The following is a 27,851-nucleotide window of genomic DNA, read 5'->3' as shown; positions in this document are numbered from 1 at the left end:
ATCTTACTGGGTTCTAAAGTATGCAGCCACTGCCTTTTGACCTCTTTTGCTTTTACCATCAAGTCACAACTGCCTTATGGTGACCCTGCCGGCGTTTCAAGGCAGGAGACATTCAGGGGTAGCTGGCTTGGTATTCCTTGGAAGTTTCCCATCCAAATGTTAGCCAAGGCTGACCCTGCTGAGGTTCCTAGGTCTGATGAAATTGGACTAGACTGGAGTTTTCAGGTCAGTGCATTCGACTCCTACCTAAGTAATTATTTGAAACATGGATATCCCACAAACGTTCAGGCTGGTTTTGCTCCTGAGAGGGCTTCCGTGTGCGAACGACAACATGAGCCCTGGAAATATTGTTGACAAAAGAGGAGAAGTGCTTGAAAAGAAACCCAGAGAAGTCCGTTCAGACCAGATGATCTAACAACGGCAGACGTAAAAGCAGGCATGTGTACAATAAAGAAAACAGAGACAGTATTATCTTCAAAAATAGGCAAGGCTGCTCGTGTCAGCCCAGAACATTAGCAAAAACATAACAGCCTAAAGTGTAAACGTTAATATTTACAAATAACAGAAGCAAACATCCTAAAAACCAGTAGCAACTGAAAAATAAAAAATGAAATGTAAGCTGGGGAGGCTTCCATGCTTTTCACTACCGGAAGGAGTCGCAAAGCAGCTTACAATTGCCTTCCCGACACCCCCCCCCCGACCCCCACAACAGATACCCTGTGAAGTCTGTGGGGTTGAGAGAGCTCTGACAGAACTGTTCACTGAGAACAGCTCTAACACGACTGTGACTGGCCCAAGGTCACCCAGCTGGCTGCATGTGGAGGAGCAGGGAATCGAACCCGACTCGCCAGATTAGGGGCCACCACGCTGCCAGAGAATAAGGGAGGGGGAATAGCAAGGGACGAAAGAGGCTTCTATTTCACACCCGGCATCTCCTGGGAAAAGAACCTGATGGTAGTTAATGCAGGAGCCTTCTGCCTGCGAGAGAGCTGCTGCCAGTCTGAGTAGACAATTCTGACCTTGACGGACCAGTGGAACGAGTCAGGATGGCAGCTGCATGAGGAGGGGCTGTGGTTCAGTGGGAGAGCCCCTGCTTTGCAGGCAGTAGGTTTCATGTTCAGTCCCCGGCATCTCCGATTAAAAGGATCCAGGCTGGAGGTGACATGAAAGACCTCTAGTGAAGCCACTGGAGAACCACGGCCAGGCTGAGTAGACCGTATTGCCTTTGAGGGACCGAGGGTCTGATTCCATAGAAGACAGCTGCCTGAGGATTCGTGGGTATATAGCAGCCTCTCTCAACATTTTTACCATTGAGAAATCCCTGAAACATTCTTCAGGCTTTGAAGCAGAGCTGTGGGAAGCAGAGCTGTGGACACGCCCACCCGGTGTCCCTCCCCTTCCCACCCCCTCCAGGCCCATTATTAGCCATTTTGGGAGGAGACGGCAGGTTGACATCCTTATCCTTAACCATTCATTGTTCCTCTTAATATTTGTGAAACAGCCCTGGGGTGGAGAGTGTCCTGGCTGTCTGAGATGGAATAGGGCCAATCAGGGTGCAGCCAGAAAAGCTGGCCTCACCCTGATTGGCCCTCCCTCTCCAGCTCCTGCCCTCTTTTCCTGGACGCTAGCCAGTTTGGTGTAGTGGTTAGGAGTACGGACTTCTAATCTGGCATGCTGGGTTCGATTCTGCGGTCCCCCACATGCAACCAGCTAGGTGACCTTGGGCTCGCCACGGCACTGATAAAACTGTTCTGACCGAGCAGTGATATCAGGGCTCTCTCAGCCTCACCCACCTCACAGGGTGTCTGTTGTAGGGAGAGGAAAGGGAAGGCAACTGTAAGCCGTTTTGAGCCTCCTTCGGGAGAGAAAAGCGGCATATAAGAACCAACTCTTCTTCTTCTCTCAGATGTCTCAGAGAGAGACACAGAGACCCCTGCCAAACCACCCGAGCCCTGATTACCTGCTATGACTCCTGCTACGAGGGATAGAGATCTGTGCCTGCCGGTGTCCCCTGGGTCCTAGCACCCATTGCATTCCTGGTTGCAATGGGCTTTCTTGCTAGTGACTGTATATAATCATATCACCCAATGCATGTTTAACAAATTTTAAAAAATATTAAAATGCATTAACTGCCATCGGTTCAGGAAACCCATCCAGGGCCATCAAGAAACCCCAGGGTCTCACAAAACCTTGCTTGAGAAAACCTGGTCTGTAGGTCTGAAGCATTCCCCTTCTAGAAACTTCCCAGTGGTCTGAGTGTTAATGCCCAGACCCTGTGTGTCACAGAGAGGACATCTTTCCTTCCTCCACAGTAGCGATCCCCGACCTGTGGGCTGCGGACCACATGTGGTCCTTCGACTAATTGGAGGTGGGCCCCGAAGAACGCCTTCTCCCTCACACTTTGGGTGTCCTTGTCTCCCATCACTCCCAGATGGGACTGTCTCGTTGCCGAGAAACAAGCTCAGGGTTCCCATTGATTTGTCATTGTCAGGAGTTAACATTTCCATGAAAATAAAATGTTCCTTATGTTCATTGTTGTGGCGTGTCTGTATCTTATTTTGAAGGGATGTTTAAACATTACCATAGCGATCAGAGAGCGTTAGGGCAGTGGTTGAGAGTAGAGGAGTAAACTACCCCCCCCCCCACCGGGCCTCAGTAAAATTGTCAAGCATTGAGCGGTCCCCGGTGATAAAAAGGTTGGGGACCACTGCTCCACGGTGCTTTTGATCCATCTAGCCGGCCCTGACTCCTTTCCTTTGAGTGCTGGGAATGAAGGTGCTATTTGGATGGAGGGGGGGGGGAAACCCTCTTTCATTCCGGTTGTTCTCCAGTGTTGTGTCTCTTTCTCTTTGAAGTGTGTTTCATCTTCCCCGCGAACAAGGAGCCGGCTTCTCTGAAAGGAAGCACTTTGGGCTCTGCTGTTTGCCTTCTTTCGCAGAGCTCTTTGCTTTCATTTTCGCGCTTTTGTTGTTTAGCGGCAGTGATTTCTTCGCGCAGCGGGTGGCCCAAAGGCCTGACAGTCTAGCTGCCAGAACTAACCCTTTCATTTTTTTTTCGTCTCCCGTCCTACAGAACCTGCAGCTTTTGTCAAGGGGCTGCTGCAACTTAAGCAAGCAGATCCAGAACGCCCAGACCTTTGGCGTTCCTGTGGTGGTGGCAGTCAATGCATTCAAGTAAGTGGGAACCCCTGACGCACCCACAAAATACAGCAGCTACTTGTTTAGACCTCTTTTGCATGCATCCGTCACCTAGTGCTACACACGAGAGCCAGTTTGGTGTCGTGGTTAGGAGTGCAGACTTCTAATCTGTCATGCCAGGTTCGATTCTGCACTCCCCCACATGCGGCCAGCTGGGTGACCTTGGGCTCACCACGGCGCTGATGAAGCTGTTCTGACCAAGCAGTGATATCAGGGCTCTCTCAGCCTCACCCACCCCACAGGGTGCCTGTTGTGAGGAGAGGAAAGGGAAGGTAAGCCACTTTAAGACTCCTTTGGGTAGAGAAAAGTGGCATATAAGAACCAACTCTTCTTCTTTAGGATGCTTTGGGCTGATCCTGCGTTGAGCAGGGGGTTGGACTAGATGGCCTGTATGGCCCCTTTCAACTCTATGATTCTATGATTCTACGATTATTCTTCAGTAGTATCACAGCTCTCTCAGCCTCCCCTCCCTCACAGGGTGTCTGTTGTGGGGAGAGGAAAGGGAAGGGAGAGGACTGTGAGCTGCTTGAGACTTCTCTGGGTAGAGAAAAGCGGCATATAAGAACCAACTATTCTTCTTCTACTACTGTCTGTGACCCCGCAGGAAGGAGATCAGCCACTGAAGGGCTGTCCCCCGAATTCTGGTGTTGGAGAGGCGATGAGCTAGAAGCTCATGGTCAACTCTGTCGATTGTGGCTGAAAGGTCTAATAATATAAGCAGCCCTGAGCCGCCTCGGTCCAACTGGCAACGGAAGTCATCCGTCAAGGCAACTAGCGCTGTTTCTACCCCATGGCCAGGCCAGAAACCCAACTGGAACGGGTCATCAGGAAGATTTCATCAGGAAGAAGAAGAAGAGGAGGAGGAGTCGGAAGAGTTGGTTCTTATCTGCCACTTTTCTCTACCCGAAGGAGCCTCAAAGCGGCTTACAGTCGCCTTCCCTTTCCTCTCCCCACAACAGACACCCTGTGAGGGAGGGGAGGCTGAGAGAGCCCTGAGATTACTGAAGAAGAAGAAGAGTTGGTTCTTATATGCCGCTTTTCTCTACCCAAAGGAGGCTCACAGAGGCTTACAGTTGCCTTCCCTTTCCTCTCCCCACAACAGAAACCCTGTGAGGAAGGGGAGGCTGAGAGAACCCTGAGATTACTGAAGAAGAAGAAGAGTTGGTTCTTATATGCCGCTTTTCTCTACCCAAAGGAGGCTCACAGAGGCTTACAGTCGCCTTTCCTTTCCTCTCCCCACAACAGAAACCCTGTGAGGAAGGGGAGGCTGAGAGAACCCTGAGATTACTGAAGAAGAAGAAGAGTTGGTTCTTATATGCCGCTTTTCTCTACCCAAAGGAGGCTCACAGAGGCTTACAGTTGCCTTCCCTTTCCTCTCCCCACAACAGACACCCTGTGAGGGAGGTGAGGCTGAGAGAGCCCTGAGATTACTGAAGAAGAAGAAGAGTTGGGTCTTATATGCCGCTTTTCTCTACCCGAAGGAGGCTCAAAGCGGCTTACAGTCGCCTTCCCTTTCCTCTCCCCACAACAGACACTCTGTGAGGGAGGTGAGGCTGAGAGAGCCCTGAGATTACTGAAGAAGAAGAAGAGTTGGTTCTTATATGCCGCTTTTCCCTACCCGAAGGAGGCTCAAAGCGGCTTACAGTCGCCTTCCCTTTCCTCTCCCCACAACAGACACCCTGTGAGGGAGGTGAGGCTGAGAGAGCCCTGAGATTACTGAAGAAGAAGAAGAGTTGGTTCTTATATGCCGCTTTTCTCTACCCAAAGGAGGCTCACAGAGGCTTACAGTTGCCTTCCCTTTCCTCTCCCCACAACAGACACCCTGTGGGGTGGGTGAGGCTGAGAGAGCCCGGATATCACTGCTCGGTCAGAACAGCTTTATCAGTGCTGTGGCGAGCCCAAGGTCACCCAGCTGGCTGCATGTGGGGGAGCGCAGAATCGAACTTGGCATGCCAGATTAGAAGTCCCCACTCCTAACCACTACACCAAACTGGCTCTAAGAAGCTAAGCAGAGTCAGCCGTGGTCAGTATTTGGATGGGAGACCACTCTGAATAACTGTTGTGTCATCAAGGCAAGAGAGAAACAGAATCTATCCAGTGGCTTAATACATCCATATTTGGATGGAGTGGCAGAGTCGAAGCCTGAATAAATAACATAAGAGACTCTTTATCTTTTCAGGTTTTATTAAGCCACTGGATAGATTCTGTTTCTCTCTTGTCACAAATTTGGAATCGTCCATTTTTTTCGTGCAACAGTGTCATCAAGACAGGCAGGGGCAAACAAGCTTTGAACGTCTCTCACCTTGAGAACTCCAGAAGTCAGTTGTCACCTGGAGGGGAACATCTGTGAACTAATGGACTGATCCAGTTGGGCCCTTCATATGTTCTTCTTCAGATGGGTCTCTGTTGTGTGTTTCCTTTGCCAGGGCCCAAGGGCAATAACCCGGTCCCGCATTCGTTTTTTCAATGCCTGTTTTCACAGATCAGACACGGAGGCCGAGCTGCAGCTGGTCATGAAGCTGGCGAGGGAAGCCGGCGCTTTTGACGCTGTGAAGTGCACCCACTGGGCCGACGGGGGGAAGGGAGCCGTGGCGCTGGCGAAGGCAGTACAGCGGGCGTCGCAGGCCCCGAGTCACTTCCGGTTCTTGTACGACGTGAAGGTGAGAATCCGTACTCCGCATTGCAGTAGGTTTATGTGCATTAAAAAGGTGAAGGTATCCCCTGTGCAAGCACCAGGTCATGTCTGGCCCTTGGGGTGACGCCCTCCAGCGTTTTCATGGCAGACTCAATACGGGGTGGTTTGCCAGTGCCTTCCCCAGTCATCACCGTTTACCCCCCAGCAAGCTGGGTACTCATTTTACCGACCTGAGAAGGATGGAAGGCTGAGTCAACCTTGAGCCGGCTGCTGGGATCGAACTCCCAGTCTCATGGGCCGAGCTTTCAGACTGCACGTCGGCTGCCTTACCACCCTGCGCCACAAAACATTTAAATACAGTTTTTAAACTGTATCCCTTTCTAAGTTGGTCTCCTGCTTGCAGAACAAGCACTGCCTCTCTCCTGGAATTTTGAAATTTATTTATTATTTGATCGCATTTTTAGATTGCCCCTCTCTGCAGACAGGCTCAGGGGGGCTTACAGCATATTAAAGTTCTGGTTAAAACACAATAAAAACAGTCAAGCCAATAAGTATCCCATGGTCCTCCTGTTATCCTGCATCCCAGCCATTTATTCAACAGTGGGATGATCGGAAGGCAAATATGATTTTATTTATCTGTACTGACCTCAACCATAAGCCTGGCGGAAGAGTGTCGCTTTGCAGGCCCCGGGGAACATGAGCAGCTCTGTCAGGGCCTGGGTCTTTGCTGACAATTGATGCCACCTGGCTGGAGACCTGGCCAAAAAAGCGCTGCCTCTGGTTGAGGCCGGGCATACTTCTCTCAGGCCAGGGACCACCAACATGTTGGTATTAGAGCAGCCTTTCTCAGTATCTTTACCTCTGAGAAACGCCTGAAATCTTTTTCGGTCTTCAAGAAACCTGAGAAGTGGCGCGATCATGCCTAATATGGTTGGGAAGCATCGCTGTGGACACGCCCACCCCCTCCCCACCCCCTCCAGGCCCATCATTGGCCATTGGCTGGGGGGTGTCAGCCTGACCATATATGGTATATCAGTGGTCCCCAACCTTTTTATCACCGGGGACCGGTCAACGCTTGACAATTTTACTGAGGCCCGGGAGGGGGGGGTAGTCTTTTCCTGAGGGAAGTGGCTGCCACTGCCTGAGCCCTTGCTCCACTTGCTTTCCTGCCGGCGCCCCTGACTTTCCGCCGTCTGCTGGGGGGCGCTGCCAGCAGCTGATGCGCAGTGCACCGCCAAGGGGGAGCCCCAGCCATGGCAGCCGCTGGAGAGCACCAATGGTGAGCTGGCGGCAGAGTGGCAGGGCAGCCTCCGAGGCAGCAGCTGGGGAGGAGGATGAGGAGGAGCAGCGGCCTGGTACTGACTGATTCCCGGACCAGTACCGGTCCCCGGACCAATGGTTGGGGACCACTGTGGTATATCACCCGATAAATGTTTAATTAATTAAAAAATTCATTAAAGCCCGTAAAAAAAACCCTCCAGGCTTTCACGAAACCCTGGATTTAAAACTTCAGTGTAGGATTTCCAAGGTTTTAACTCCCACCCATTCAGGAAACCCTTCCAGGGCTGTCAAGAAACGCCTGGGTTTCACAAAACCCCGGTTGAGAGAGCCTGCATTAGAGGATAGTAGCATTCTTTTGGGGACGTCCTGAGAAAGATGGTCCCTCCGAGACGTAAGGCCTTGAAAATGATCTGTTTCTCAAATGGGTTGTTAATTCCCCCATTAGCACCTATTTGACAAGCTCATTTCCCCATTCTAGGGTACCCAATCTATTTCTGTTCACGTAGAACCAGGGAAACTGCTCATTTAAGTGGACCAATAGCCTGCCATTTAGTAGTACTCAGTATTTATAAAGCATACTAGAAATAAAGCCTGTTGTAACTGATACAACGGGCACTAGAGCGAGATGAAGGGGAGGCATTCCTGCTGCCTAAGGGGAAAGGGAAAGATCCCCCCCATCTCCCCCACCAGCTCCCGTTGGGCCGGGAAGCCCTCACACTGCCTCTGGAATCAATGATTGGGCCAAAGTCCTGATTGGGCGTGGCCTATCTGAGGCAGGCCCCAATCACGTCCCGAGTGGGCCCTGCCTCGGACAGGCCACACCCAGTCTCTGCCCACCCACCCCTTCGGCTGTTATTTTAACAGCGAAGCGCTGTTAAAGATAGGCAGTGTTTAGAGAGTCAGGATTTTCACTGCCAGGGTAAGAATTTTTTTAACGGGACTTTGTTTTCAGGATTCCCACTAGCCCCCCTCCCTCCCCTCGCATCTCATGAATCAGGCATTCGCATTGGTACTGCTAGCTCAGGGCTCCCCACCGTGGCACCGTGGCATCTGCCAACAATTTTACTTATTTTATTTATTTTTGGACTTGTATACCGCTTGTGCATATTAAATGATGACGTTAGTGTTTAGTCACGTCCGACTCTTGGCGATCCTGCGGCTCGGCTGCCTCCGTATCTTGCGATCTCGCACTACTTCTTTTAGTTCTAGAATGCTCTGGCCGGGGTCCTCTAGCTCAGCGGCTCTCAACCTTCCTAATGCCGCGACCCTTGAATACAGTTCTTCAAGTTGTGGGGACCCCCCAGCCGTAAAATGATGCAAGTGCTCTTTCACAGAAATTAAACCCAAACTGACCAATGGCTTGAAGATCCATTGTTCATGACTGTATATAAATTGGTTTTTTTCCTCTGGGGTTTCTCGGTTCAGTTCTTCCTCTTGTCCCGCCATGCCGATCTTGCTCTTTTCCGCTGCTCCAGAGAGACAAACGCTCTATCTCGATCTACCCTGGCCAAGCTGCTTGCCCTGCTGCAACCCCTGTGAAAGGGTCATTTGAGAACCACTGGGGTAGTGAGGTACAGAAGCCCACTATTCTTCTTTGTATTACCAAGGAAGGAGATCTGTTGGCAGGCAATCGCCCACCGTGATCTGGAACACGGCAAATGTAGCGTGTGCTTGGTCTCTCACACACACACATGAAAACATGGGAATTGTAATTGTAATCTGGAGGGACACAGTTCGGCCACCCCTGGAGTAAATGTTCAAGAGTCGAAGCTTTCTGTGTGAGATACCCTGTGATGCTCAGGGCATCCCCCTTGGGGAATGACTGATCTAAACAGATCATGCACATTTCCCATCCCCTGGGTGCGATTCCATTGCAGGAGGACTCTGGAGAGGCAGCGTGGAAATCTCCTAAATGAGCTAAATAGATAAATAGGTTCTCTGTTGCACAGCCTTGGGATACGCTGTTCTTCAGATGGCTGTGAATTGCCGCGTTCTCCCTGGATGAGAAGTATTGGAAGAGGGGTCTGAAATTCGTTTCCTCTTCTTCTGTTTCCCCCCCCAGCTGCCAATTCTAGACAAGATCAGAATCATCGCACAGAAAATCTACGGGGCAGACGATGTGGAATTGCTGCCCGAAGCGGAGCAGAAGGTGATTTTGTACACTAAGCAGGTGAGTTTGAAAAAAACGGGTGTGTTCTCTTGGAATGAATGCAGGTTCCGAACATGCATACTCAGACTGAGTTGGGCGCGGATGCCAAAATAGGGTTTATTTGTTTTGTTTATTCATAGAATCATAGAGTCGGAAGGGACCTCTTGAGTCATCTAGTCCAACCCCCTGCACTATGCAGGAAACTCACAACCCTATTGCTCATCCACTGTCACCTGCAACCCCCTTCGATTTCTATCCCGCCACTTTCCATAGACTCATGGCAGGTGACATAAAACAGATAAAACCAACCCCCTTAAAACATAAACCACAAGAAAGTGTCATCATTCCCCTCCCACCTCTTACCATCAGCCAGTCATCACAGAGTGGGGGTTTGCATGATGATACTACGTCAGCCAAAGGAGGGTCCCCAGTTGTTCCTGACCCCGGCCTCAACCCAAGACCTGGTAAAAGAGCTCCGTTTTAAAGGCCCTGCGGAACTGTGACAGCTCCATCAGGGTCCTCAGCTCTTCAGAGAGCTCATTCCACCAGGTCGAGGCCACGACTGAAAAAGCCCTGGCCTGGGTTGAAGCCAGGAGTGCTTTTCTGGCACCACAAGCAAAGCAAAGAACCCTGCGAGGGACATAAGGAGACAAGTGGTCCCTCAGATAGGCCAAAGAGAGAGCCCCCTGGATAAGAAAATTGTATCACGTTAAGTGTGTGGTTTGAGTTCGCTCTTCCATCTCTGCTCTCTTCAACAACATTGATAACTGGTAGGGTTGCCAAGCTCCCTGTGAGGCCTGGAGATCTCCTGGAATTGCAACTGGCGTCCAGACCACAGAGATCTGTTTTCCTGGGGGAAATGGCTGCTTTGAAGACTGACCTCTATGTTAGTTTACCCCACCGAGATCACTCCCTCCCCAGACTTCTCCCATGAGAACTCCAGGAATTTCCCAAGATGCAGCAGTCTTCAGTCATTGGCTGGACAGATCCTTCTCCTGGATGCTTGAGGCTGACCCTGCATTGAGCATGGGGTGGGACTCGATGGCCTTTATGGCCCCTTCCCACTCTAGGACTCTATGAGTCTAGTTCAGCAGTGGAAGGGGCTGCCTCAGGAGGTGGGGAGCTCCCCCTCACTGGTGGTCTTCAAGGAGCAGCTGGACAGATCCTTCTCCTGGATGCTTGAGGCTGATGCTGCATTGAGCAGGGGGTGGGACTGGATGGCCTGGAGGGCCCCTTCCCACTCTAGGATTCTAGGAGTCTAGTTCAGCCGTGGAAGGGGCTGCCTAAGGAGGTGGGGAGCTCCCCCTCACTGGCTGTCTTCAAGCAGCGGCTGGACAGATCCTTCTCCTGGATGCTTGAGGCTGATCCTGCATTGAGCAGGGGGTGGGACTCGATGGCCTTTATGGCCCCTTCCCACTCTAGGACTCTATGAGTCTAGTTCAGCAGTGGAAGGGGCTGCCTAAGGAGGTGGGGAGCTCCCCCTCACTGGCCGTCTTCAAGCAGCGGCTGGACAGATCCTTCTCCTGGATGCTTGAGGCTGATCCTGCACTGAGCAGGGGGTGGGACTAGATGGCCTGGATGGCCCCTTCCCACTCTAGGATTCTAGGAGTCTAGTTCAGCAGTAGAAGGGGCTGCCTAAGGTGGTGGGGAGCTCCCCCTCACTGGCCGTCTTCAAGCAGCGGCTGGACAGATCCTTCTCCTGGATGCTTGAGGCTGATCCTGCACTGAGCAGGGGGTGGGACTGGATGGCCTGGATGGCCCCTTCCCACTCTAGGATTCTAGGAGTCTAGTTCAGCCGTGGAAGGGGCTGCCTAAGGAGGTGGGGAGCTCCCCCTCACTGGCTCTCTTCAAGGAGCAGCTGGACAGATCCTTCTCCTGGATGCTTGAGGCTGATCCTGCATTGAGCAGGGGGTGGGACTGGATGGCCTGCATGGCCCCTTCCCACTCTAGGATTCTAGGAGTCTAGTTCAGCCGTGGAAGGGGCTGCCTAAGGAGGTGGGGAGCTCCCCCTCACTGGCTGTCTTCAAGCAGCGGCTGGACAGATCCTTCTCCTGGATGCTTGAGGCTGATCCTGCATTGAGCAGGGGGTGGGACTCGATGGCCTTTATGGCCCCTTCCCACTCTAGGACTCTATGAGTCTAGTTCAGCAGTGGAAGGGGCTGCGTAAGGAGGTGGGGAGCTCCCCCTCACTGGCCGTCTTCAAGCAGCGGCTGGACAGATCCTTCTCCTGGATGCTTGAGGCTGATCCTGCACTGAGCAGGGGGTGGGACTAGATGGCCTGGATGGCCCCTTCCCACTCTAGGATTCTAGGAGTCTAGTTCAGCAGTAGAAGGGGCTGCCTAAGGTGGTGGGGAGCTCCCCCTCACTGGCCGTCTTCAAGCAGCGGCTGGACAGATCCTTCTCCTGGATGCTTGAGGCTGATCCTGCACTGAGCAGGGGGTGGGACTGGATGGCCTGGATGGCCCCTTCCCACTCTAGGATTCTAGGAGTCTAGTTCAGCAGTAGAAGGGGCTGCCTAAGGTGGTGGGGAGCTCCCCCTCACTGGCCGTCTTCAAGCAGCGGCTGGACAGATCCTTCTCCTGGATGCTTGAGGCTGATCCTGCATTGAGCAGGGGGTGGGACTGGATGGCCTGGATGGCCCCTTCCCGCCCTAGGATTCTAGGAGTCTAGTTCAGCAGTGGAAGGGGCTGCCTAAGGAGGTGGGGAGCTCCCCATCACTGGCCATCTTCAAGCAGCGGCTGGACAGATCCTTCTCCTGGATGCTTGAGGCTGATCCTGCACTGAGCAGGGGGTGGGACTAGATGGCCTGGATGGCCCCTTCCCACTCTAGGATTCTAGGAGTCTAGTTCAGCAGTAGAAGGGGCTGCCTAAGGTGGTGGGGAGCTCCCCCTCACTGGCCGTCTTCAAGCAGCGGCTGGACAGATCCTTCTCCTGGATGCTTGAGGCTGATCCTGCACTGAGCAGGGGGTGGGACTGGATGGCCTGGATGGCCCCTTCCCACTCTAGGATTCTAGGAGTCTAGTTCAGCCGTGGAAGGGGCTGCCTAAGGAGGTGGGGAGCTCCCCCTCACTGGCTGTCTTCAAGCAGCGGCTGGACAGATCCTTCTCCTGGATGCTTGAGGCTGACCCTGCATTGAGCAGGGGGTGGGACTAGATGGCCTGCATGGCCCCTTCCCACTCTAGGATTCTAGGAGTCTAGTTCAGCCGTGGAAGGGGCTGCCTAAGGAGGTGGGGAGCTCCCCCTCACTGGCGCTCTTCAAGCAGCGGCTGGACAGATCCTTCTCCTGGATGCTTGAGGCTGACCCTGCATTGAGCAGGGGGTGGGACTAGATGGCCTGCATGGCCCCTTCCCACTCTAGGATTCTAGGAGTCTAGTTCAGCCGTGGAAGGGGCTGCCTAAGGAGGTGGGGAGCTCCCCCTCACTGGCTGTCTTCAAGCAGCGGCTGGACAGATCCTTCTCCTGGATGCTTGAGGCTGACCCTGCATTGAGCAGGGGGTGGGACTAGATGGCCTGCATGGCCCCTTCCCACTCTAGGATTCTAGGAGTCTAGTTCAGCAGGGGAGGGGGCTGCCTAAGGAGGTGGGGAGCTCCCTCTCACTGGCGGTCTTCAAGCAGCGGCTGGACAGATCCTTCTCCTGGATGCTGGAGGCTGATCCTGCACTGAGCAGGGGGTGGGACTAGATGGCCTCTATGGCCCCTTCCCACTCTAGGATTCTAAAATCCCCATGATATTGCAGTGCGGAGGGGTTGAGCAAGGCCTGTGCCTCAGTTGTAGAATAAACAGGGTGGGTTTAATTTCAGACGTAAATCTCAGCGGGCACTTCAGTTCCAAATTGCTGGAACCCACTGTCTCTGCAGGGAGCCTCTTGTTGAACAAACCACAACGTTAAAAAGTGGCAGAGCGGTGACATTTTTTGTTCAGAGCCCCAACATATTCAACATCGCCGTGTCCCATCCACAATAGCTGTTCCTAGTGATGACAACCCCTCGACTTTCAGTTTCCCTTAGTTACTAGATGGAAGAGAAAAGACCTCATGTATGATTGACAGATCCAGTCAATCAGGCTGTGGATGAAGGAGTCAATTAGACCAGTCTGTTTAGATCGAGGGCGACCGAGCCGAACATCCTTGACTGGAGCAATTGCACAGTGTTCTTCTGGCAAATCCTGCCCTGTTATTTCTCGTCCTCACCTCGCCTTTTCCTCTCACAGGGCTTTGGAAGCTTGCCCATCTGCATGGCCAAAACCCACCTGTCGCTGTCCCACGACCCCGAACTGAAAGGGGTGCCCAAGGGTTTCATCGTGCCCATCAGAGACATCAGGGCCAGCGTGGGCGCCGGATTCCTGTACCCGTTAGTAGGAACGGTGAGTCCCCTGTGCCGGAAGGATCAAGTGGATTAAATCTGGGGCCTGTGGTAGGGGGGGGTCTCAGGGGGTCTGGGGCTACTTGGTTCTCCTTGTCCTCCTGTAGATCGGGTTGAGACCCTGGGGCTCTAATCTGGAGAACCAGGTTTGATTCCACCACGTCTCCACATGCAGCCAGCTGGTTGGCCTTGGGCTCATCACAGAGCTGTTCTGGCAGTTCTGTTAGAGCTCTCTCAGCCCCACTTATCTGTCAGGGTATCTGTTGTGGCAAGAAGAAGGTGTTGTTGTGCTGCTTTGGGATTCCTTCAGGCAGTGAAAACGGGGGTATAAAAAAACACTTCTTCGCCTCCCCTCTCCTCTTCTCCTCAGGTTTTGCCTCCATAGCCTAGAGATAGCCGGGTATTTCCTCTTTGGCCTTTTGCTTGAACCCTTATGGGCCAGGCTAAATCATGTGCATGCCCAGCAGGCTTCCAGTTTGATGATGATGTCGTGGTTAGGAGTGCGGACTCCAAATATGGCGAGCTGGGTTTGATTCCCCACTTCTCCCCCACATGCAGCCAGCTGGGTGACCTTGGGCTGGCCACAGCACTGATAAAGCTGTTCTGACAGAGCAGGAATATCAGGCCCCTCTCAGCCTCCCTTACATATATGCATGGAACAGATTTCCTTCAAGGGAGCACATGCTGTTACAGTCCCTGTTGTTTTAAAAAGAAGTCCCCCGCTACGCTGCATTAAATTTGCAGCCCTCTTAGCAATGTTCTCTATCCAAATAGCGGAGGCTTTTGATTTGGTAATTTTTGTGGGAAATGTCACGGGCTGAAGGTCAGACGAAGGAAGGGGAAGGGGAGGTTCTGAGACAATTTCTTCTAAGATGCAGGCTCTTCTAGCAAAGAACGTTCTCGGGTATAAATAGAAAAGCACATGTTGCAGGAATGTGCAGAAGGCTGGAACGCTGGGGAGCATGTTGGCGTTGCCAGATCCTGGACGGGATGGGTTTGAACGGAAGTCCCTGAGCTTCTTACACAAACCTTTCAGTAGCACTTACTGGTTGGCCGAAAGGGGGTGCAAGTCGATAGGAGATGGGTGCAAAAAGAAAAACAGGGGTGTTTTTGGGCTTGGGTATATTGAACTCGAAAAAGGACGCTGATTCCCGAATCCCAATATGGGCATCGTATTTGGATTCGGTAAATATTTGGGAATGCCGAATTTTTGGGTTCAGGTACAGCTGATAGGAAGCCTTCTAGTCAATGGTCCCCATAGACCAGGGGTAGTCAACCTGTGGTCCTCCGGATGCCCATGGACTACAATTCCCATGAGCCCCTGCCAGCATTTGCTGGCAGGGGCTCATGGGAATCGTAGTCCATGGACATCTGGAGGACCACAGGTTGACTACCCCTGCCATAGACCACGAATGGCCAAACTGTGGCTCTCCGGATGTCCATGGACTACAGGGGTTCATGGGAATTGTAGTCCATGGACATCTGGAGAGCCACACTTTGGCCACCCCTGCCATAGACCATAATGGAAAATCTATCTGTGGGTATTTGATTGGGTTTTTTTTTTTTTTAGGTAGAGCAGCTTTTTTCAACTTTTTTACCATGGACGTGCCCCTGAAATCTTTTTCTGGCTTTGAGGAGCCCTAAAAGGGATGCCAGCTAGCCACGCCTACCCGCCACACCCCCAGAAGTGACATCACCTCTTTAACAGGCAGGCTGGAGGAGGACTGGGGAGGCAGAGACAGATGTGGTTTAAGGTGGGAGTTGAGGCGTAGTCTCCACCCCCTCCCAGGTGCAGAAACCATGAGAGAACTCACATCCCGGAGGGTGGGAGGAGCAATGAACGCAGCTGGTTTCCTAGCTTATGACGGAGTCCATTAAGGCTGGAGGAGAAAGGTCACAAATCCCCCCTCTGGAGCTCTCCTGGACTCCTGGTTGGGAGGTAGAGGTGTCAGATTTGCAGCATAGTTGCTGGAGCCTCTTCTCAAAAGAAACCCCAACAAGCCCACGTGTGAAAAAGATTGGCTTAGGGGGTCGGATTACATGACTCCCCCAAAGAATTCTTGTATGTCAAGCGCGTCACCTGTACTTACTTCCCCTTTGATCCCCTTTCTTTTTAACGCTCCCTTCTGCAAACATCGGGACAGGTCAAATCCAGGAGCTTGGGAACAAAGCCACGCATCACCCGCGGTTGCCGCACAAAGCGTGATTGCTCCAGGCCCACATCCACGCTGTCTCCGTATCTGCGGGAGCCGCTTTGACAAGGGCGCCTGTTCCTCTTGAGCTGTAGGCCGCCTGGGGGACGGGCCTTTATTCTGTCTTCCGTAGCTGCCATTAGGCGCACGGCTTCACCTCCAGCGTGGGCCAGGGCGGAAAGCGAAATCCAGCCTCCGGTTGCCATTGTTCCATTCTCAAACGGCAAGCCCACGACCGCGTCTCAGCCATGGCACCGAGTCCCCCCCCCACCTCGCCCCTTTTAAACTTGTCATTTTTACAACCCACTCATTTGGCTCGTTACAGGCGCTCTCGTTAACCTCCCTGCAGAAGTCTCGGATGACGCAGGGCCTGTAGGTTTGGGTTGCTTTCTTCCGCGGGGAGCCAGGGACTCTCGTAAGCATATTCAGTTTGAGATTGTGACCCCCGTTTCCTGCAGTGGCTCTTCCCTAGGAGAATTTCAGAATATCTGCAATTTGCGATCTTTCATCTCCTTGTTCTGGGGACATCTGCTGCCCGCCTTAGCAGCAAAGGTTGATGGGAAGGGGCCTTGGGATTTCTACCTGGCATGCAGCGGGTTACAGGTTCAATCCCTGGCGTCTCCAGTTAAAAGGACCGGGTAGGAGGTGATGCAGCACCCTGCAGCACCCTGGGGAGCTGCTGACAGTCGGAGTAGACAATTCTGACTTTGATGGACCAAGGGAAGGGCTGTGGCTCAGTGGCAGAACACCTGCTTGGCATGTAGAAGGTCCCAGGTTCGATTCCTGGCATCTCCAGTTGAAAGGACCAGGCAGGAGGGGATGGGAAAGACTGACCTTGTTAGACCAGTGATCTGAGTATAAGCAGCTTCGTATGTGTTCGTATTTACTAGGGAGGGACTGTGGCTCAGTGACAGAGCACCTGCTTGGCATGCAGAAGGTTCAATCCCCGGCATCCCCAGTTGAAAGGACCAGGCAGGCGGTGATGGGAAAGACCTCCGCCTGAGACCCTGGAGAGGCCTGCAAGTCTAAGTTAGCTCTTCATGGCCTGGCTCAGTATAAGACAGCTAAGAAAGGGGCTGTGGCTCAGTGGTAGGGCTTCTGCTTGGCGTGCAAAAAGTCACAGGTTCAATCCCCAGCATCTCCGCTTAAAAGGACCAGGTAGTTGGTGATGTGAAAGTCCTCCACCAGAGACCCTGGAGAGTCACTTCCTGAATAGTCAAGATTGACCTTGATGGACCCAATTCGGAAGAATGCAGTTTCATGTTTTCAGCTGCGGTGGTCTCCTCTACACGGGATCACACAGCTGTGGTAAAGTGAGTAACCAGTTTTGCTATACTGCTGCAGCAACCCTGCCGGCAGCTGAGATTTCCAATTCACGGGGTTTCTTGGGGGTTTTGTTTGTTTGTTTCTAAAACAGCAAAAGTGGTGTCTTTCTTTTCTTTTCTTCCAAATTCTCATCAAGTGAGCAAGTTCCCTCCCCCCATTACCCAGAAATCTTCCTCAGGCGGGATGTTTGGTATTTCAGAGGGGGTTGGAGAGGGAAAGAGGTTTTCAGGACATAACGGCATAGCTTCGCAGCATAATCTAGAACAGGGGTAGTCAAACTGCGGCCCTCCAGATGTCCACGGACTACAATTCCCAGGAGCCCTTGCCAGCATTCGCCAGCGAATGCTGGCAGGGGGCTCCTGGGAATTGTAGTCCATGGACATCTGGAGGGCCGCAGTTTGACTACCCCTGATCTAGAAGATTAGGTGGCGCTCGGGGACAGGAGACAATTTCAAGAGACTACTGGGACGGAGACAAAACAAATGACCCGGCTCTTTCTTTTTCTTTTTTTCTTTATTCGAAATCTTAAATGCTTGCGTAAATTAGGTCCCCCCCTGTTCTCATAGGTGTGCACCTAAGAGGGAATGCAGATTTCAAAAAAAGCACCACATGGAAGAAACAAACACATGTTTTGAAAACAGCGGCAGAGAAGATGTCGGGACACCATGTGTCAGGTGCCTCTTCTGACTGCCGACAGCAAAAGATGCGATTAAGCCCTCCTCGGTCACCTCTCCCACACAGGCCCTGTGACAAGTGGTGTCGAGGGGCCGAGGAACGTCTGTGCGTGGGCGAGACCCCATTTCTCAGAGCTTCATTCACTCCAATCAGGTTTTTTGTAGCCATCTGGTTTGCTCCTGACCTCCTTGTCAGGTGAAATTCACAAAGAAATTTTCCTTGCCCAAATTCCTATCTTTAGAAATTTTTAAACAGAGGCTGGATAGCCAGCTGACAGTCTAATTCTGTTAAAGTTCAAGGGGGTGGCAGGTGACAGTAGATGAGTGAGAGGGTTGGGAGTGTCCTGCATGGTACAGGGGGTTGGACTAGATGACCCAGGAGGTCCCTTCCAACTCTGTGATTCTAAATTCCGTCTCAACATCCAGAAGAAGTTCCTGACAGTCAGAGCGGTTTCTCAGTGGAACGGGCTTCCTCGGGAGGCGGTGGGTTCTCCATCTCTGGAGATTTTTAATCAGAGGCTGGATAGCCATCTGACAGAGAGGCTGATTCTGTGAAGGTTCAAGGGGGTGGCAGGTGACAGTGGATGAGCGATAGGGTTGGGAGTGTCCTGCATAGTGCAGGGGGTTGGACTAGGTGACCCAGGAGGTCCCTTCCAACTCTATGATTCTACTGCCAGGATGCTATTGCATTGCTGTCTAAGAAAGCCAAGATTAGAAGTTCTTGGCACACTTTCTTCCTTGCGGATACCGTCTCACGGTTTCTAGCAAATAGTTAAATCAGTGACTAATCAGTCCAATCTCAGGACGTTCCACAGGCAACTTCTGGCAGTGTTGTTCTATGCTTTCATTAAACTAAGTGGTTGACTCCAATGGGGGCCAATCGATCTGAAGCTGATGTTCCCGAACAGCCTACTTTCGCAGGCTGTATCCAGGGCTTTTCTGATGTTCTTAGGAAGGCCTCGACCTCTCTGCCCTGTTGTTGGCCCTCCAGGGGAACTGGCTGGCCCCTGTGTGAAACAGGAGGCTGGACTGGATGGACCCCTGGTCTGACCCAGCAGGGCTCTCCTGATGTCCTTAGGAAGGCCTCGGCCTCTCTGCCCTGTTGCTGGCCCTCCAGAGGAACTGGCTGGCCCCTGTGTGAGACAGGAGGCTGGACTGGATGGACCCCTGGTCTGACCCAGCAGGGCTCTCCTGATGTCCTTAGGAAGGCCTCGGCCTCTCTGCCCTGTTGCTGGCCCTCCAGAGGAACTGGCTGGCCCCTGTGTGAGACAGGAGGCTGGACTGGATGGACCCCTGGTCTGACCCAGCAGGGCTCTCCTGATGTCCTTAGGAAGGCCTCGGCCTCTCTGCCCTGTTGCTGGCCCTCCAGAGGAACTGGCTGGCCCCTGTGTGAGACAGGAGGCTGGACTGGATGGACCCCTGGTCTGATCCAGCAGGGCTCTTCTGGTGTCCTTAGGAAGGCCTCGGCCTCTCTGCCCTGTTGCTGGCCCTCCAGAGGAACTGGCTGGCCCCTGTGTGAGACAGGAGGCTGGACTGGATGGACCCCTGGTCTGACCCAGCAGGGCTCTCCTGATGTCCTTAGGAAGGCCTCGGCCTCTCTGCCCTGTTGCTGGCCCTCCAGAGGAACTGGCTGGCCCCTGTGTGAGACAGGAGGCTGGACTGGATGGACCCCTGGTCTGACCCAGCAGGGCTCTCCTGATGTCCTTAGGAAGGCCTCGGCCTCTCTGCCCTGTTGCTGGCCCTCCAGAGGAACTGGCTGGCCCCTGTGTGAGACAGGAGGCTGGACTGGAGGGACCCCTGGTCTGATCCAGCAGGGCTCTCCTGATGCTCTTAGGAAGGCCTCGGCCTCTCTGCCCTGTTGCTGGCCCTCCAGAGGAACTGGCTGGCCCCTGTGTGAGACAGGAGGCTGGACTGGATGGACCCCTGGTCTGACCCAGCAGGGCTTTTCTGATGTTCTTAGGAAGGCCTCGGCCTCTCTGCCCTGTTGCTGGCCCTCCAGAGGAACTGGCTGGCCCCTGTGTGAGACAGGAGGCTGGACTGGAGGGACCCCTGGTCTGATCCAGCAGGGCTCTCCTGATGCTCTTAGGAAGGCCTCGGCCTCTCTGCCCTGTTGCTGGCCCTCCAGAGGAACTGGCTGGCCCCTGTGTGAGACAGGAGGCTGGACTGGATGGACCCCTGGTCTGATCCAGCAGGGCTCTCCTGATGCTCTTAGGAAGGCCTCGGCCTCTCTGCCCTGTTGCTGGCCCTCCAGAGGAACTGGCTGGCCCCTGTGTGAGACAGGAGGCAGGACTGGATGGACCCCTGGTCTGACCCAGCAGGGCTCTCCTGATGTCCTTAGGAAGGTCTCGGCCTCTCTGCCCTGTTGCTGGCCCTCCAGAGGAACTGGCTGGCCCCTGTGTGAGACAGGAGGCTGGACTGGAGGGACCCCTGGTCTGACCCAGCAGGGCTCTCCTGATGTCCTTAGGAAGGCCTCGGCCTCTCTGCCCTGTTGCTGGCCCTCCAGAGGAACTGGCTGGCCCCTGTGTGAGACAGGAGGCTGGACTGGAGGGACTCCTGGTCTGATCCAGCAGGGCTCTCCTGATGTCCTTAGGAAGGCCTCGGCCTCTCTGCCCTGTTGCTGGCCCTCCAGAGGGACTGGCTGGCCCCTGTGTGAGACAGGAGGCAGGACTGGATGGACCCCTGGTCTGACCCAGCAGGGTCTTCTGATGTTCTCGTGCACCCAAAGAAACGTACAGGGTCTCCATGTATTCTCAGTCATCGGAAGAACCCATACTGACTAATTTTATGCTTGCAGTCAGCAGAGCTAAAGATGCAGCCAGATTTTCAATGCAGAAATAATTCAAGCTCAGTTTAGAATTTGTTCCCATAGTGTTCTGGGGCAGACAGGAGCTGTTTTCAGGCTGTAATAGATTTGCTGGAGAGGGGGGCGAGTTGGATTCTGAAATGCCGTTTTGCGCTTGTGCATAATCAGTGAGGCCTTGGCCATCGAAACTGCTGCTCCGAGCCGTCCCCATTTAGAGCAGGAGGCACCTGCAGGAATAATACAGCCGATTAGGCGGAAAGTATTGCTTAAAAAAAGAACTGGGAGGAGGGGGAAATTTTGTGACGTTATCGCACAAATAGTATCATTCATTTTGCAGTTGTGCTTCGCTTGTAATAGTCGGCTGGCGGGTGCAGTTGAGCGGCCGGGAATAGTAAGCAAAAAGATCATTGAAATGCTGGACCGGTCTTGAACACATCTCAATGCTCTTGCTTACATCGCTTCAGTGAGGTCATTTGCCGGATCTAAAATAGGGAATAGATGGGCATGCCTCACATAAATATAATATAATGTACAAATGAATGCCTCAAGGCAACTCCTGTAGGTTTTCTGAGGGTCTCATCCACATTCTGACCAAATGAAGAGGAAGAAGAAGAGTTGGTTTCTGTACCCCACTTTTCACTTTTCAAAGCGGCTTATAGTTGTCTCCCCTTTCCTCTCCCCACAGCAAGCACCCTGTGAGGTAGGTGAGGCTGAGAGAGCTCTGACAGGACGGCTCTGAGAGAACAACGCTGTCAGGACAGTGACTGGCTCAAGATCAGCCATCTAGCAGCAGGTGGAGGAACAGGGAATCAAAGCCAGTTTGAAACCTCATAGGGCTTTCAAAGCAAGAGGGCGAACAGGGGTGGTTTGCCATTGCATAGCAATACATGTTGGTCTCCAAGCCAAATTCGAACCAGGGTTGGCCCTGCTTAGCTTCCCAGTACTACAGCAAAGGAAGGAAATAATCTGTCCTGTTGATTAATGAAAGATCAAAAGTTTAAGAGTCTCTGTTATCTCTTTTATTTGCACTTGGACTCTGCCAGAAAGGTCTCTAGATTCTGTTTTCATTTTTTCAGTGCTTTGGTCAGTGAGTCTTGTTAATCACTTGAAAATATAATTAGGCAAACGCTCTTCTGGTGTGGAGAGCCAAGGCTGTAAGCTCTTGGTCTTGATTATATTTTCAAGTGATTTAAGAACAGGGGTAGTCAACCTGTGGTCCTCCAGATGTCCATGGACTACAATTCCCATGAGCCCCTGTCATCAAACGCGTTTGCTGGCAGGGGCTCATGGGAATTGTAGTCCATGGACATCTGGAGGACCACAGGTTGACTACCCCTGATTAACAAGACTCCTTTTGCCAGTGACCAAAGTACTGAAAACGGAAAACTATCTAGAGACCTTTCTGGCAGAGTCCAAGTGCAAATCAAAGAGATAACAGAGACTCTTAAACTTTTGATCTTTCATTAAGCCGCTGGACAGATTGTTTCCTTCCTTCGTTGTAGAATTGGAATCATCCACCCTCTTCTAGCAACACTAAGCTTCCCAGTCTCATTTTAACCTGGGCATCCAGGTCAAGGTGATGCATTAGGCACCTTTGGCCCACACCTTTGCCCGAGAATGTCCATTTGACCCTGGATTCACTACAGTCCTTCATTTCAATCTCATCCTAACCTGAACCCATAAGGAAAATGAGGCAATGATCTTCCCCCTTAGTTTTTAAGGTAGACGAAGAGCTGTTTTTTTGTACCTGGCTTTTCTCTACTTTCGCAGGAACAATATAGCCGATTAGGTGAAAAGTGTTGCTTAAAAAAAGAACTGGGATGGGGGGAAATTCTGTGATATTATCGCACATATAGTATTGTTCATTTTGCAGTTTTGCCTCGCTTGAAATAGTTGGCTGGCTGGGGCAGTGGAGTGACCAGGAATAATAAGCAAAAAGATCATTGAAATGCACTGGATTGATCTGAGCAGATCGTAAACTTTGGCTAGTCGATCCCCTTCCTGCGGGAACTTGCTTGGAAGATACCCCTGGCCCTTCGTTCGCTTTTAGGTACATGCCTGTAGCCATGGCGTCCTGCTGCTCTCTCCTTGTGGGATGCCAGGGTGAACAACTCTTCTGGTGGTGTTCTAGCAGAGAGGAAAGAGAAAAGGAGCTGTTTTTTTTTTAATACCCTGCGTTTCACCGGCCAAAGGAGTCTCAAAGCAGCTTACAGTCTGCTTCCCTTCCTCTCCCCAGCCTAGATGGGACTGAGGGAAGTACTCTGTAAGAACAGCTGTAAGAGTACTGTGACTAGCCCAAGGCAGCATGTGAAGCTGGCTGCATGTGGAGGAGGAGCGGGGCATCAAAACCCAGTTCTCCAGATTAGTGGGTCCCCCTGGTCTAGGTCCAAGTGGAACCAAGTCTGCTCCAGCAATGCACTTGGTGCCTCTGTGGTCCCTGCTCGATTAATTTGCGCCTCCCATCTCAATCCCATTGGCCTTTCCTTTCAGATGAGCACAATGCCCGGACTCCCGACCAGGCCTTGCTTCTACGACATCGACCTGGACCCGGTGACTGGAGAGGTGAACGGCCTGTTCTGAAACAAATCGACAATCCCCACGGTGAGTATTTCGAGGCTCCATGAACTCTCCTGCTTAAATTGGCCTTATGGAAAACGGCACCTCCGTGTACCCTTACAGGGTAGCAGTTTTCTCACGCCTGCTGTGACCAGGCTGGTTGAGAACATCAGAGGAGCCATGTTGGATCTGGGCAATGGCCCATCCGGTCCCACACGCTGGGTGCTTTCACACACCATCATCGTCATCTTTATGATGGTGGCGAACCCAGTACGCCAGGGTCATCTTTGGCAGTGGTCCCCAACCTTTTTATCACTGGGGACCACTCAACGCTTGACAATTTTACTGAGGCCCGGTGGGGGGGAAGGGGGTAGTTTACTCCTCTACTCTCAACCACTGCCCTAATGCTCTCTGATCGCTATGGTAATGTTTAAACATCCCTTCAAAATAAGATACAGACACGCCACAACAATGAACATAAGGAACATTTTATTTTCATGGAAATTTTAACTCATGACAATGACAAATCAATGGGAACCCTGAGCTTGTTTCTCTGCAACAAATGATGGGAGACAAGGAGACCCGAAGTGTGTTGTAAAGGGCCGGGGGGGGGATGAAGTAAAGGGCCGGGGGGGGGGAGAAGGCGTCCTTCGCGGCCCACCTCCAATTAGTCAACGGACCACATGTAGTCCACGGCCCACAGGTTGGGGATCGCTAATCTATGGCGTTGGGTTTTTGTTGTTGTTGTTATTAATATTGTTATTATTATTATATTTATTATTATATTTATTTCCCAGCACTCCCTATAAGGCTCATGGCGGGTAACAATAGTCTTCACCCCACTAAAATACCCATTAAAAGACTTTAAAAATCCCAACATGACGGAAAAAATAATCTTATTCCCACCCCCCACTATCAGAGTGACAGGAAGAGTGTGTGGGGGGGGAGATGTAACATTCTAGTCCCGAGGGGAGGGGAGGGATGATGGCTCTCATTCACTAATCCCAGCCTCAACCAAAAGCCTGGTGGAAGAGCTCCGTCTTGCAGGCCCTGCGGAAAGCTGGTAAATCCCACAGGGCCCGCAGCTCTTCCAGGAGCTCATTCCACCAGGTAGATGCCAGGACTGAGAAGGCCCTGGCCCTGGCCGAGACTAGGGGTGCCTCCCTAGGGCCGGGAACGACCAACAGATTCTCACCCACAGAGCATAAGGCCCTGCGGGGGGCATAGGGCCTATGGATCCCTCTTGCCATTTTCCCCGTTGGATGTTGCTATGGGGGGGGGATGGGTAGCTGAGTCATACCACCATGTTTCTTACACATGGGAAGCGCGCCTGGCCAAGACCAGGGCCAGGGCCTTTTCGGTCCTGGCCCCGACCTGGTGGAATGAGCTCCCGAAGGAGCTAAGGGCCCTGCGGGATCTTTTGGCGTTCTGCAGGGCCTGCAAAACAGAGTTCTTTCACCAGGTCTACGGTTGAGGCTGGGCGGAAGGAAGATCATGGCCCCACCCCATGGGAGTGGCCGTAGCAATTTCCATCAGCGTTCTCGGCTCACCCTTCCCCACCAGAACGTTTTATTGGGATTGTTAGAACTGGTATGAGTTTTTTGCCGCAGCATCTTATCTTAATGGGTTTTGTATTGTATTTAATGGTGTTTGTTTTCTTATGTCTACGGGGTTTTATTGGGGTTTTATTCAGACTTTCTAACCCGCCTCGAGCTCTCGAGGAGAGGCGGGCAATAAATTTAAATAATAAATAAAATATGTGGAATTTTTATGTCCTGCTTTTGATTTGATATTTTAATGGGGTTTTATTGGGGGGTTTTATCCATGGACTATTTGTAACCCGCCACAAGCCAGTTCCTGGAGTGGCGGGAAATAAAAATCTTAATAATAATAATAATAATAATAATAACAATAATAATAATAATAATAATAAATTTATTAATTTATTAATATATCAATAATTTATTGATATTAATAATTTATTATTAATAATTTATTATTAATAATAATTATTTAATAATAATAATAATTATTATTATTATATCCCACTCTTCCCATGAGGCTCAGGGTGGGTAACAGATGGTAAAACAGCCGTAAGTGGCATTAAAGTAAGTAGCTTTAAAAATATTCATCTCCCAGTTAACTTGATCATTGAAGAGGGTTTCTGTTTTTTGGATGGTGTCATTTCTTTCAATGGTCCCTCTTAATGTTTGAGCAGGAGTAGTAATAATGGTAGCATTTTCCTCCCAGTATTAGATACAGATGTTGGTTTTATATGACGGGACTGCGCAAACCGAGCCTCTTGTGGCGCAGAGTGGTAAAGGCAGCAGAAATGCTGTCTGAAGCTCTGACCATCAGGCTGGGAGTTCAATCCCAGCAGCAGGTTCAAGGTTGACTCAGCCTCCCATTCTTCCGAGATCGGTAAAATGAGTACCCAGCTTGCTGGGGGGTAAACGGTAATGACTGGGGAAGGCACTGGCAACCCACCCCATATTGAGTCTGCCATGAAAACGCTGGAGGGCGTCCCCCCAAGGGTCAGACATGACTCGGTGCTTGCACAGGGGATACCTTTACCTTACTGTGCAAACCAGTTTTCTCCTGGCCATAAACCTGGAGAAATACATATATTTTCTTCTTGGTTTTCAGCTGGCGTTAAATCTTACATTGTGCGTGCATTGGGTGAATTTTGTGTGCATGTTGGGCTGCTTTTTTGTTTCGGGCATCATTCAACTTGGCCAGGGGCTGATGACATCATTTCCCCCCTCCTCTTTTTCTTTCTAGCAACATCCATCGGACAACGCACAAACGAGCCAATCATTACGGCAAGATCTCAACTCACGGGAAACGAGAAATTCTCATTTTTAAAGAAAAATCTGCAGTGCTGCAGTTTTATTGAGTGATCTTCTCTTTCACTCCCATACAGATGGAAATCTGTGCAGCACTCTTTTAAATATTGATGACGTTTTTTTTCAAAAAGGGCTCACCGCGCGACTTATAACAATCAACACTTTTTATTTACTAAATCTTCGAGGCGATCTGTGATCTAGGAAGTAGTGGGTATACCTACATTCCTCTAACATGGCAATAAGTAACTCTGTCCATATGCTTGAGCCCCTTACAGGTGTAAATCTGGAGCCAAGGTATAGGAATAGTGGAGTTCACCTCCAGTTTGGCTGTTGCCCAGCCTTATAACATAAGCCCACATAGTAGCTGGTCTAGCAAGCTGATTGTAGCCCCTCAAGGATTTTGGAATTCTTCTGTTTTTTTTTTCCTGCGCGCCTGTCAAGGCCTTGAGGTGGCAACTGGAATTTGGTAACACTGCCTTAAAACACACCCGATTTTCATGCTCCTCCCTCCCTTTTGTTGAAGTGTTTACAAATCCGCACTTCTTTTTATCTTGCATCCTGCTCTCTTAACAAACATGATATCTGGCTTGTAGTCGGTGCACGCTACAGCCAAGGAGGAGAGTTAATCTTGCGGTAATCTTGCTGCCAGCCACGGCGGCACATTGCCCGGACGCTGGCCTTGTCCGGAAACATTTGTTGCTTTTAAATGCGGTTTTCACTACAGATGCTCTAAAGCGCCTTGAGTCTAAACACTTGCCTTTTTCTGACTGCTGTAGTTTTAACTTCGGATTGCTTCCATGCTTGTGCTCGTTGTGGGGATCAGAAGCGGAGGTTTTGCTGTTCTGACTGCACATTCCAAACTGGGTGGGTGTTCAAAGCCTGCACTGATCCCAGCAGCTACAGGAATGGAGGAGGCTTCCCAGAATGACTGTAGTGTGCTCAGAACACACTCATCATGGCTGTACCGTAGCAGCTACAGGCATCTGTGCAGAGGGAGTTTCTCAGAATGACTGTAGTGTGCTCAAAGCCCACACAGGTATCCCACACAGGTATCTCACAGGTATCCCATAGCTCCTACAAGCATCTCTGCATAGGAGGCTTCCCAGGACAACCACAGGGTTATCCTTCTGCAAAGGCCACCTGGTTCCCCAAGAATAACCCTTGATTTTCCAGAATAGCCCTACTGCATCCAGCATGGGGACACAGGGAGCTGCTTGCTTGATGCCCTCCCTTCAGAATTATTTGCTACTATTCCGTTTGGTGGCGCAAACTGACAAGATGGGTTGGAACATTTTGCCCTGAACGTCTTTTAAGTAAACTCTCACAGGACTGGGGACGTCAGGGTGGAACCACACCTGGACAAGCCCCGATCCTGGGCTGTCCCAGGATCCTGCATCTCCCCCCTTATCTCCTCGCCCAAGGCAGCAGTCATCTTTGCCGTTTGCATCAAGATCCCTTGCAGAAATTAGGGTGCAATCCTGATTAAACTTTTTAAAGTAATGAAATGCCTTCAGCCTTTGTTGTGACGAGACTGGCTCTCCCACACCGGCAGCTAGAGGAAAAGAACATGTCTTCTGGTTGCCTTTTAACAGGCCCCGGGCCGGATTTTTAATTTTTCTACCGTGTTTTTAAACGCCACCTTTTTTGATCCGACGAATGTGCAAAAAGACGTGGCTTTTTAAAAAGAAATCGGAGCTGTCGCGTGCCTCTCTTCCCTCCCCAGCTGGCACCAGAACATCCCCGAGCTGCTTTGGGTTTTTTGTTTTAAATGCGAAAATGTAACTACAGCCAGACTTGTAATTAATGCAAATAAAGAACAACATCCTTGAA

The 27,851-nt window shown here is 51.5% G+C and overlaps 1 protein-coding gene across 1 annotated transcript in view; it reads left to right on the top strand.

Moving 5' to 3' along the window:
- MTHFD1 (methylenetetrahydrofolate dehydrogenase, cyclohydrolase and formyltetrahydrofolate synthetase 1) overlaps nucleotides 1-27,851 on the top strand; it is an 89,779-nt gene extending 61,928 nt beyond the window's left edge. Inside the window, exons 23-28 of the mRNA XM_077323889.1 lie at nucleotides 3,073-3,173; nucleotides 5,680-5,857; nucleotides 9,176-9,283; nucleotides 13,473-13,625; nucleotides 23,110-23,220; nucleotides 25,957-27,851. Coding sequence (XP_077180004.1) covers nucleotides 3,073-3,173; nucleotides 5,680-5,857; nucleotides 9,176-9,283; nucleotides 13,473-13,625; nucleotides 23,110-23,199 — 630 coding nt within the window. The 3' untranslated portion in view covers nucleotides 23,200-23,220; nucleotides 25,957-27,851. The remainder of the gene's footprint in view (nucleotides 1-3,072; nucleotides 3,174-5,679; nucleotides 5,858-9,175; nucleotides 9,284-13,472; nucleotides 13,626-23,109; nucleotides 23,221-25,956) is intronic.

The sequence above is a fragment of the Paroedura picta genome, chromosome 2 (genome assembly GCF_049243985.1).
Source record: "Paroedura picta isolate Pp20150507F chromosome 2, Ppicta_v3.0, whole genome shotgun sequence".
Taxonomy (NCBI): domain Eukaryota; kingdom Metazoa; phylum Chordata; class Lepidosauria; order Squamata; family Gekkonidae; genus Paroedura; species Paroedura picta.
Note: the sequence above shows the minus strand (reverse complement) of the source record. Positions and strands in the feature narration are given on the sequence as shown.